At 36.5% G+C, this 12,461-nt stretch overlaps 1 protein-coding gene across 1 annotated transcript in view; it reads right to left on the reverse strand.

Moving 5' to 3' along the window:
• The window catches only part of trip4 (thyroid hormone receptor interactor 4), a 96,268-nt gene that overhangs the window by 65,161 nt on the left and 18,646 nt on the right, over positions 1 to 12,461 (reverse strand). Inside the window, exon 11 of the mRNA XM_084405073.1 lies at positions 11,562 to 11,653. Coding sequence (XP_084261199.1) covers positions 11,562 to 11,653 — 92 coding nt within the window. The remainder of the gene's footprint in view (positions 1 to 11,561; positions 11,654 to 12,461) is intronic.

A 12,461-nucleotide genomic window follows, 5' to 3' on the forward strand; every position in this document is an offset into this window, starting at 1 on the left:
AGCTCACAATAGAGCCGGGCAAACACAGGAAAACATGGCAAACACAGGAAGAGAGGTTTCTGTCCACACTGCAATCTAAACCACATCGAGACAGAGAAGCACTTTCTAACACAATGCACAAAATACCAAGATATTCGCACACTGCTCTATCAAAAAAAAAAAAGTGCATACACCACACATTTGAAACGCTATCAAACAATGGAAAAATGCCCTTCCTGTTAGAAGAACACAAGGACACAATATGTGTCTGTCTGCCACAATATTAAAGAGACAGTGAATGATCCGCCCTGACTTAATGTTTCCCTCATGTGTAGCTAAACTGCATAACATATAGTATTACTTCTTTATTCTGTTATTTAACTTTGGTAATATTTTAAACTGTATTTTAATTTCTCTTTGTTTAAAGGGGTGGTATAATGCCCTTTTCACAAGATGTAAAATAAGTCTTTGAAGTGTGTGTGTGAAGTTTTAGCTCAAAATACCCCACAGATATTGTTATATAGCATGTTAAAGTTGTCACTTTTTGAGGGTGAGCAAAAACGCACCGTTTTGTGTCTGTTCCTTTAAATGCAAATGAACTGGTTCTCCCAGCACAGGGGGCGGAGCTACAACAGCTTGTGTCCTTTTACCTCACACACACACACATACTGAAAATTTCTATAAATAATAATAAAAGCCTTTTATGTTCAAACCGGAGTCAGACAATGATGGAGAGACTCAAGAAGAAGTGACAACATGTAGAAGCAACAGGACATTTCTGTATGGTTAGTTGATGAATTTATGTAGCTGATGTGGAGTTAACTATCTTCAAGTCATTGATTAGCATATTCTGTCATGATAATCTATAAATCGTGTTCAGGGGGCGGGGTTTATGTAAATTTTAGGGTTGGTGATGTCACTAACCCGGGAGAAATGTGGTGTAGTCCCGACCAGCTGTTTGTTGTAGTCCTTAAAAAGCAATTTATTTAAAAGCAAATATCTCCCTTTGCGTTGAACTTTGATCATCGTATCTTTGCAGATGTTGTTTAAGCTCAAACAGCAACATTACACACTAACTAAAGTTAAAAAAAGTGAAATCATAATCAACCACCCCTTTAATTTTGCATAACTTTGTCTTTGTAAACATTAAGTATTTGCACTAATGTTATTGTACTTTACATTGCACACACATTGCTTTGGCGATACAAATGTGTTTTTCATGCCAATAAAGCACAATTAAAATTGAAAACCCATAACCAAGTTGAGACCACAAATGTGCATTGATTATGATTTTAATTAAAACATACCACTGCTAATAAATTATGGGGAAACAATAACAATGCAAGATTGTGACTGTTTCTGATAATTCAACAGCAGTAAATTAAAGCACTTTGCTAGTGGGCTGATTAAGATCCTTCTAAATTAAAACATACCAGATTAATTGGAAATATCCACTATTAAATAAATCCTGTCGTTTTTAAATAAAAAAAAATAAAAATCTGGCAGCTGTGTTTGAATAATAACACAGAAGTTTGAATACCAGAATAATTCTGTAAAAATACAGTAAAAATGTAAACATATTTACAGATCAACCTGTAAATTTGACCATTTCAACACTGTAATTTACAACAACAACAACAAAAATTACATTTTAAACCCGTTTCTGCTGAATTAGCAAAGCCACACTGGTCCTAAAAATCTGTTTTGAAACTTTAACATATACTGACAACCACCGTAATAACACAGGGGGGTAAAGAGAGAAGCCACATGATGAATCATAATTCATCACAAGTAGCTTTTCCACGAGCTGAAGTAAACACTAATGTATAGAAGGTGTGTCATGCTTACAATACAGAGACACATGACACTAAAATAATGCAAAGAACATTTAATTTAACAACATAAGATGTAACATTATTACAAAACTAGGGGTGTAACGATGCCCTCATGTCACGATTCGATACATATCACGATATTAAACTCACGATACGATATTATTGCGATACTCAGACATACGGTAAAAGGTTAACAAAAAATGACTGTAGATTAAAATGCTAAATTTGGTATTACATTGGTGTGTAAATGAATAGGATTGGGTTTAGTGCTGGAAACCCAAAGCACAGGACAATAGAGACGCCAGAATAACAATATTCATGATTCTGAAGCTGAAAATACAGATATATTTTGGACGAATATGCTTGCAATCTTTCACTGAGTAGATATGTGTAATATAATGTCGGCCACTTTTTACTGGAACATCAGACATTTGGCATTATCAGCACCAACAAATATTCCCCCATTGCATTATTATATATTATATCCAACATTATATATAGCAGTTTAATGAAGTACTGACACTAAAACTCTGTAAACGTGAATTTTTTCTCACACAGAAATGTTAATTTTGGGTGAACTATCCACAATACATATTGATGCGATATATTGTTACACGCCTACACTGTAAACCCAGATTTTGTTTCTAATTAAACTTACGAGTAATCATTACTTATTCTTTTATGTTTAGTAAAAACCTGCTATCATTACTAAACAACATTAGTTGTGTGCACTATTTAGCTGAAAGATTCATTGCACTAATCATGTTAAGCTGAGATAACTCGCTATGTTAAGCTTCTGTAAGGGAGGGGCGTGGCCTATTTAAACAGGTGACAGTGCGCAGAGTGCGTCATTTAAAGTTTGAACCGAAGAGTCGAACATTACCAGCTTAACTTATTACTAAACAGACTGACTTTATTTCTGTCAGACGTCTACAAAAGATCTTGTTGAGAATCAACAGAGGTTTAGATGTTGATTATTTATTGTTTCATTTGTAGTCACCATGATGGTGAAAGGTGTTGGCTTTAGTTGGGCTCTTGCCTTTGATATTTAAACATTATATTTTCTTTGGCTGCTATAACTGTGAGTTTAACAGGCACAATAGTTATAGCAAAAAGCTAAGAGTAAAATGATCAATTAATTATAACTGCCTATTGATGCTGTTATCAATAGGGATTATAAGTCACTAAAGTCAGCAGCACTTGACTTTTCCTGTGATTTTACAGCAGGAAATCCAACAGAACTGAATATGAATCTTAACAATGGTGCTGAGTACCCAATAGTAAACCTATTATCCTAAACAGTGTAAATACAACATAACATGTTTAGTTTCAGCTTGTGTAAAAGGTTAGGGTTATATGTTAATACAACTCAACATGTTTAGTTTCAGCTTGTGTAAAAGGTTAGGTTTCCATGTTAATACAACTCAACATGTTTAGTTTCTGCTTGTGTAAAAACTAAAGTGGTATAAGGCAACGGGTTTCCTCGCGATTTTCGAGTAAAGTCAACTAATTCGGGTTAAGAGTGTATTACAACCATTTTGAATGTTTGGTCGACAGATTCCTGCTTGTATCGATGGTTTTAAACGCAGAATATTAATCCGAAGCATCTGCAGTCTGACCAGAAGCCTTCTCCTCTCTCTGAGCAAATTCATTCTGTGCATGGTTTGTCAAGAGGTGTTAGGTTTATGAAAAGCACTCAGGTAGACAGACTCGCTCAGGTTAAAGCAGACAGAGTGTTTGAGGCGCACCAACATTTACACTGGATGAAAGAGAAAAGATTAGAGCCCTCTGAGCTGCAACAGACTTCATTGATTTATAATTAATCAAGGACAGAGCCGGGCTGCGATATTGCACCTGGACATAATCCTTTTTAAATCCTCTGCTTGACATCATAGAAACTAGGAGAATAGATGCGCGCTTCAAACATACAACTATGAATAGTGGAAGAGTGCAATATGAAAGTAATTGCATGCATGACATGAATCAGTATGAAAGGATTCTGAGGCTTTGCTTCAGTCAAAATGGCAGTGATGTGGAGTTTGAGGAGCTGGTGATGCACTGCGCCCCCTGCAGGCTGAGCTGAGGATAAAACACTGCAAAAACAATTAAAGGCTATTTCATCAAAATTGTTTTGTGGCTTTTAGTCCATGTCTGTTAGCTTTGAGGCACTCGGTATACAAGCACAGTCCTCAAAATTACTCAAATAAAATTTGATCTACACAAATCTAAATTTTAAATCTTTACGTTAAGGAAAAAAATAACATATGTATGACTAATCTTGACATGCACAATTATCACCCACTCAAATGCTCACTAGAATAAGAAAGAATTATTATCGCCCTCTAATAACTTGTGCTAATATATATTAAATAAACACATACATCCACATATATAAACACACATACATACATACATACATACATACATAAACACACACACACACACACACACACACACACACATACATGCATACATACACATAAACATACACAAATACATACACACATACATACACACACATACACACACACACACATACACACACACACATACACATAACCATACATACATACACATACATACACACAAACATACACACACACAACCATACATACATACATACATACATACACAAACATACACACAAACATACACATACATACACACACATACACACACACACACACATACATACAGACATACATACATACACACACACACACACACACACACATACAAACATACATACAAACATACACACATACATACAAACATACACACATACATACAAACATACACACATACATACAAACATACACACATACATACACATACACACATACATATATATATTAATTATTAAATAATTATATTATAATTAAATAATATAACATTAAATATATTCTATTAGAGATGCACCGATACTATATATACACTGATACCAATAATAATGCTGTAAACTATACAGGGAAATTTTTAACATTACTATAATATTAGAGGTTCAAATTAACAACAAAGCCCAAACTATCATATTCAACTGCTACTTATTTTCAGATATAATAATTACACTCAAATAAAAGCTGAAATGTTTGTATACAACTCAGTTGAACATAAGGTAGTTTTCATAAACACTTCTTCTTGATAATTGTATTCAAACATACATATATATATATATAATTAACAGTAAATAAGCTCCTCTTTAGTGTTTTATAGCTAACTAATGAACTGTGGACACTGAATATCTTTCCTGAGATAAACCCAACGTTAAGTGTCACTTTTCACCAAGCTGTTTTACTGAAGTCTTTCTGCTGTTGAAACCCTGATTGAGCGATTACATGAGTGTACTGTATCTTTCAACATAACTTTTGATGTTAATGCATGTTTTTTAATGCTATAACTTGTATTAAAGTGGAAGAAAAGACTCCTGAACTGAAACGCTACAGCGATCCGTCACGTCACATTTAAGAGCGTCAAAACGCCATTTATTGTTTGAATTTCATGATAAAATGGACAGAATTTGAAAGATTGTTTCAAAGCTCTTTGCGATTATTCGATGGAATACAAATAATGTTTGGTGTAGGAAAAACTGCAGACCTGGCAACCCTGGCTTGAACTACGGGTGATTCATAGGGTCAAAATGGACCATATGCCGACTAGTCGAACTTTGACCCCTTCGTTTTTCTAGGCTGTGGAGTGAGCTAAAAGGCACTTCGTCATTCGATATGTCCTATCTAAACTTCCTGTGACAAAAGGGTAAAATGTCTACACCAGAAAGAAAGTTACATCTCAACGCCATGCCAGTTTCTATGGCTATATTCATGGTGAGAGCCAGCTTTAGTTATTAAAAAACTAAAAAAACGAAATAAGATTCACTTTTTCTGAAAGCCTTAAGACCAAATTTGGATTTACTTGGTTAAAAACCTTTTCAAAAGCATCAACGGTTTATGTGCGAGTCTTGAGTGTCCAATCCGGCATCATGTGAAAGTAACTTGATCCCTGCGATTATTAAAATGAAATCCATGTCTTGTTCCAAATGCAAGATTTATTTTACGTTTTTTTTGTTTAATTAATGATCCCATTCCAACTGCTTTTTATTTGTTGGTGTATGTATTTAATGTTGGTTTTTGTGAAAGGTAAAGAGCATTTTAAAGTTTTATGCACTGTCTGCTTGTCCATTACCAGAGAATATTTGATTCAAGAGATTACAAATTTTCACTGTATTCAAACTAACACATTTTCTTTCAGGGAAAAACATAAATCTGTAAAACGTCTTGCATGTTTTTTTCTGAGCAGTCAAAAATAACTTTGACAACACATTGTTCACGTCCCTGTAAGCATCCAGTAATGAAGGGAAATGTCCTTAAAGTAGTAGTTCACTTAGTAGTAGCCCATGATTTACTCACCCTCAAGCCATCCTAGGTGTATATGACTTTCTTCTTTCAGACAAACACAATGGGAGTTATATTAATAAATGTCCTGGCTCTTCCAAGCTTTATAATGGGTTGAGGGCGAGTAAATCATGGGGTAATTTACATTTTAAAGTGAACTACTCCTTTAATAGTCATTAAAGAATGTCACACAATACAAAAATCTTCATGGCCCTAAAAATGGGTTTAATTTTCTCAAGGTACAAGATTTTATTTCTTGTTTTACCTTCTGATTTTGTGGTGAAATATGACCCTGACATGGTGAAATGAAGCGCAGCAGAGGAGAGCTCACCTCTCAATCACACCTCTATTACAGGGAGTCTGCCATGCAGGGAGAACAGGAAGTGAGGCAGGAAGTGAGAACAGGAAGAGAGGCAGGAAGTGAGAACAGGAAGAGAGGCAGGAAGAGAGAACAGGAAGAGAGGCATTTATGAAATAATTTTTTTACGTATTTTTTTGTTTTTTTTTTGTTAAATCAATGATCCCATTCCAACTGCTTTTTATAGAACAGGAAGAGAGGCAGGAAGAGAGGCAGGAAGTGAGAACAGGAAGAGGCAGGAAGAGAGGCAGGAAGTGAGAACAGGAAGAGAGGCAGGAAGTGAGAACAGGAAGAGGCAGGAAGAGAGGCAGGAAGTGAGAACAGGAAGAGAGGCAGGAAGTGAGAACAGGAAGAGAGGCAGGAAGTGAGAACAGGAAGAGAGGCATGTATGAAATACATTTTTTACATATTTTTTAGTTTTTTTGTTAAATCAATGATCCCATTCCAACTGCTTTTTATAGAACAGGAAGAGAGGCAGGAAGAGAGGCAGGAAGTGAGAACAGGAAGAGGCAGGAAGAGAGGCAGGAAGTGAGAACAGGAAGAGAGGCAGGAAGTGAGAACAGGAAGAGAGGCAGGAAGTGAGAACAGGAAGAGAGGCATGTATGAAATACATTTTTTACGTATTTTTTAGTTTTTTTGTTAAATCAATGATCCCATTCCAACTGCTTTTTATAGAACAGGAAGAGAGGCAGGAAGTGAGAACAGGAAGAGAGGCAGGAAGTGAGAACAGGAAGAGGCAGGAAGTGAGGCAGGAAGTGAGAACAGGAAGAAAGGCATGTATGAAATACATTTTTTACGTTTTTTTTTTTTTTTTTTTTTAATCAATGATCCCATTCCAACTGCTTTTTATAGAACAGGAAGAGAGGCAGGAAGAGAGGCAGGAAGTGAGAACAGGAAGAGAGGCAGGAAGTGAGAACAGGAAGTGAGAACAGGAAGTGAGAGCAGGAAGTGAGAACAGGAAGTGAGGCAGGAAGTGAGAACAGGAAGAGAGAACAGGAAGAGAGGCAGGAAGAGAGGTAGGAAGAGAGGCAGGTAAAGAGAACAGGAAGAGAGGCAGGAAGTGAGAACAGGAAGTGAGAGCAGGAAGAGAGGCAGGAAGTGAGAACAGGAAGAGAGGCAGGAAGAGAGGTAGGAAGAGAGGCAGGAAGAGAGAACAGGAAGAGAGGCAGGAAGAGAGGCAGGAAGAGAGGCAGGAGAGAGAACAGGAAGAGAGGCAGGAAGAGAGGCAGGAAGTGCTTTAGGCACTGTGAGTGAGCACTGATTTTTGTGGGAGGGAGAGAGTTCGAAGAGTGAGGTTCTGTTTACACCTGGTATTAAGACGTGTTTTGGTTGATCGGATCACGTGGACGACGCTAAATACAGGTGTACACGGGGTCTGAAACGTTCTGAGCTCGTCCACTTTCGACCACTTCCAGAGGCAGTGGAAAGCACATTCGACCGGATTGCTTTCATAGTGTAAACACTCATGTGGTCGTCTTCTTTTGAAAGATAAAGCTTCAATATTTGACCACTGTTTATGATAAAACTAGGTTGCAGTGACATTAATTTCTTAATTTGTGTCAGGAGTGCAAAATAATTAATCTGTAATGTTCATTATTTTGAATAGAATGTCATCACTGTGACGCAGTCAGTCACATCTTCTCCGGTTTATTTGTGTTCACATACATGCACTACACATACACTGCGTTTTTGTTGATCGGATCCCAAGTGGACGACGCTAAATACAGGTGTAAACGGGGTCTGAAACGTTCTGAGCTCGTCCACTTTCGACCACTTCCAGAGGCAGTGGAAAGCACATTCATGTTAAAACACCAGGTGTAAACAGGAAAGTGTCTTCCTCGTCTACTTGTGATCCGATCGACCAAAATACATCTTAATACAAGGTGTAAACAGGGCCTTTGATAGATTTAAGAGGACCGATTAAGCCCTTTTACAATGTCTTGATGTTGTTTTTAGGCTCTACTAGAATAGGTTTTCATGCTTGAATGTTCATAAAACACTTTATTTTCCCCATATTCTCCATCATTGCAGCTCCTCTCTTCCCAGTCTCTCAGTAACGCTCTGTTTAGTTCTTGTCTCTATGAAGCCCCTCCTTCTGAAAAACACACTGTGCTCTGATTGGTCAGCTGGAGCAGTGTGTTGTGATTGGTCGAGCGCTTCGAGCGTGTTTGTGAAATGTCCCGCCCCTCACCATAACCGCCAGTTTAACACACTACTAACTAACTCAACCAGGCCCCGCCCCTTTATTCTGCGTATTAATTATATAAATGAGGAATATTGTGACGCGTTTGTTTCCAGAAGAAAACTCATGACTACAGTGGAGGCGTTTCAGGGAGTTCAGAAACTCTGACACTGATATAGAGAAGAACTCCTGCTGGAGGGACCTTGAATCTTTGCAGAGCTTTTTCATGCTCAAACAGCAACAATACACACTAAAGAACTTTGACTTACCAGTGACAAAATGTTTACTGCACACGAAGACATACTGAGTGTCAGGATCCCACAATTTACCCATTCTTCCTGCTGATGCGTCACATCTTATTGCCTGTATCCACTTTTGTCTCCTTAAAGGCTGGCTTTCACGGTTCGGAAGCTTATAAAAATGTATTTCTGGGTTTTTTAGCTTGTTTGCTGTACACCTTGTCACACAGCAGCTTTTAGACATTGTTTTGTTTTTGTTATAAGTCATAAATGACAAGGAGGCAGCCTCTCGCAATGCAAAGTCAATGGAGACCGTTGGATTGTTTTCCCCCCCGATGGGCGTGGTCTTCAGATTATGACGCGTTGCGCTCGGTCTCTATAGATCAGTGTTCTCAACTGATTTAAGCCTGTTTTTTTTTTTTCAGGCACCCAAATTTTATATTGATTTCATGCGGTGACCCAAAAAAGTACCAGAATAAAACTGAACTGAAGTGCGGTCGCAGGTGTGGGTATATCGGCTACTCAACAGCTTTGAGTGCAACTCATCCAATTTAAACAGTTTTTAATGGTTTTTAAATCATGTTGCTTCATGTAAAGCCTAAGGGGTTATACACACACAGGAGATGTTATTAAAATGAGCTAGACAGAGCGCAGTGAAATGGAACAAAATCCACAGACGCAAACTGTTTTTAACTTGATGATGCATCAAGACCTCCATCAGTGGTCCTAAATTATATTTGGACATTAAAGTCACACTTAAACGTTTCTGAATGTCATTAGCTGCGTTTTCATTACCCTTCAAATTGCGCAAATTGAAATTGCGAATTGAAAATACGCCCAATGGAAACGCGTCAATTTCGCAAAAACTCCCATTTATCGCAAAAAAAGTTTTTCCGCTCGCATGAGGAGGTTTTTCAGGCAATCCGAAAAAGAAATATTTCGCAAAACTGCAATGGAAACAGTTTTTGCGCATTTACAGGTCACCTGAGGTAGATGACGCGGTGTGTTTGGACAGAATACGAGACAGAGTTCTTTATTAAATTCATATAAGACAAAAGAATTGCAGGAATAATGGATTCTGAACCTCAAATAAATGGCACAATCAAGACCTCGAAGCAGAAATGAGGGAGAAACACCCAGAAACACCTCATATGTGCCACTCACAAGTATAATAAGGGTCGTTCCTCACCATTAATGCTTGGAAAACACACATACGTCTCCTTCGATTAATAATAAAGGCTAGTGCAGTGGCTGGGATATAGTACATAAACCTACCAACGTCCGTTACCATGTTTTTTGGAATGATTTTTCTTATCGCGAGAGGAAAAATGAAGTTTTAGTGGCATAACATCAGTTAATGGAAACGCCGTCATTTCGCAATAGTTTTTTTGTCGACATTAAAAAAAAATAAAAAAAATAAAAACATTCTGTAATGGAAACGCGCCTACTGATACAACATACATATCAAACCAAGTGCTAACTGCAATCATTCTTAGAAATACTTGTATTTTATTATACCATATATATACCAGAAATACCATGTAACCACATGTGCAGTTCAACACATTAACTGTGAACATGATCCACGAACACTTCATTTCAGCATTTTCCCTATTTTAACAGTATACCTATTGCTTTATAACCTCTTTTTGTGAAATGTTTTGGTTGGTAATGTGATATTTTACTCCAGTGAATATTTCTCAGGGTTTCAATTTCTCGATGGATACGCAACATAAAGTCTTGGCCCAAAAGCAGGCAGTGTTGTTGTGGGGTAAAGGATGGAAAACACTATTACTTTTGCACTGATTTCCCCCCAATTTGTTTCTGTGTGAGTTTGTCGTGTTCGGAAGGTGAAAGTGTGTGAACTTTTTAGAGTCCTTCAGTGTATGATGCCCAGTATTTCTCTGTAAGCATTTGCAAAATGGGTAAGTGCATGAAAAATTTTGCCAATGAAAAGTGTATAAAGAGGGTAGAATGCCTTAAAACAGAACAATAAAAAGCAAATATGTCCAAAAACAACTAGGGAATTCACAAGCCTCTCTATAGAGAGCTCTACAGGCATCTAGTGGTTACACCATAATATTAGGCTTTCTTTCTTTACTCTCACCAGATTGCGCTAATCTGCCTTTAAAAAATTGATTTTAAAGGCCTAGTCTCTATTTAAACCTGAAAAACTGCATTAAATGAAAAATAATTATAATTTTTTTAGAACAATGGGGGGAAAAAAATGGATCATAATTATTGGAGTATCAAAAAAAGGATCTCAAAATAAAAAAATAAAAAAATATTATTACACAAAAATATATTAATAATTGAAAAATAATGACAAATATTAGGAATTATTATTTTCAATGGCAAAAAAATTGATAGAGGTGTCAAAAGAGCGACAGAAAGCTCTCTGATTTAATCAAAAACATTATAATTTGTGTTCTGAAGTTGAACGAAACTCTTACGGGTTTGAAACGACATGAGGGTGAGTAATTACTGACAGAATTTTCATTTTTGGGTGAACTATCCCTTTAATATAAACAGAATGTGTTGAATGGATGGCCAGCAACAGGGACACCAAAAGCCACTGACCTGTTCCTTGAACTGCTCCTGAGAGAGACAATCTGTGACGTTCACGCAGCCCAAAAGACAGCCAGTGGGATACTCCTTGGGGAACTGGGGCTCTGGACAGCAAAATAACTAACTTAGGTGAAATGGTAACACTTTACAATAAGGTTCATTAGTTAACATTAGTTAAATACCTTAGTTGACAGCATTTATTAATCTTAGTTAATATTAATTCCAACATTTACTAATACAACCCCATTTCCAGAAAAATTCACAATCTGTGATTTGTTAATTCTCTCTAACCTTTTTTTTAACTGACAAAAGTACCAAGAAACGTTTTTTTTTTCAATGTTTTCACTGACCAACATAATTGTATTTTGTAAATATAAACACATTTTGATATTGTTGGCTGCGAAACACTCCAAAAACACTGCAAAAAAGTGCAAAACTGCAACAATTAGTATCCTCAATTCCCAAATGATTAAAAAGTGTGAATAAACGTAAAGGTGTTGTGACACAGTGGTTAACAGGCATCTGTCCCAACTTTTTTTGGAGTGTGTTGCAGCCATCAAAATCAAAACATGTTTATATTTACAAAATAAAATTAAGTTGGTCAGTGAAAACATTGGAAATACTTTCTTTGTACACTTGACAGTTAAATAAAGGTTCAAGAGAATTAACAAAATCACAGATTCTTGATTTTATTGCATTTCACAAAATGTCCCAACTTTCCTGGAAATGGGGTTGTACATTATTAAAATCAAAGGTTGTTTTTGTTAACATTAGTTAAATGCACTGTGGGAACTAACATGAACAAACAATGAACAGCTGGATTTTTATTAACTAACATTAACAAAGATTATGTATTGCTCATTGTTAGTTCACGTTACTCAATGCATTAACTAATGTTAACTAATGAACCTT

The sequence above is a fragment of the Rutilus rutilus genome (genome assembly GCF_951802725.1).
Source record: "Rutilus rutilus genome assembly, chromosome: 3".
Taxonomy (NCBI): Eukaryota; Metazoa; Chordata; class Actinopteri; order Cypriniformes; family Leuciscidae; genus Rutilus; species Rutilus rutilus.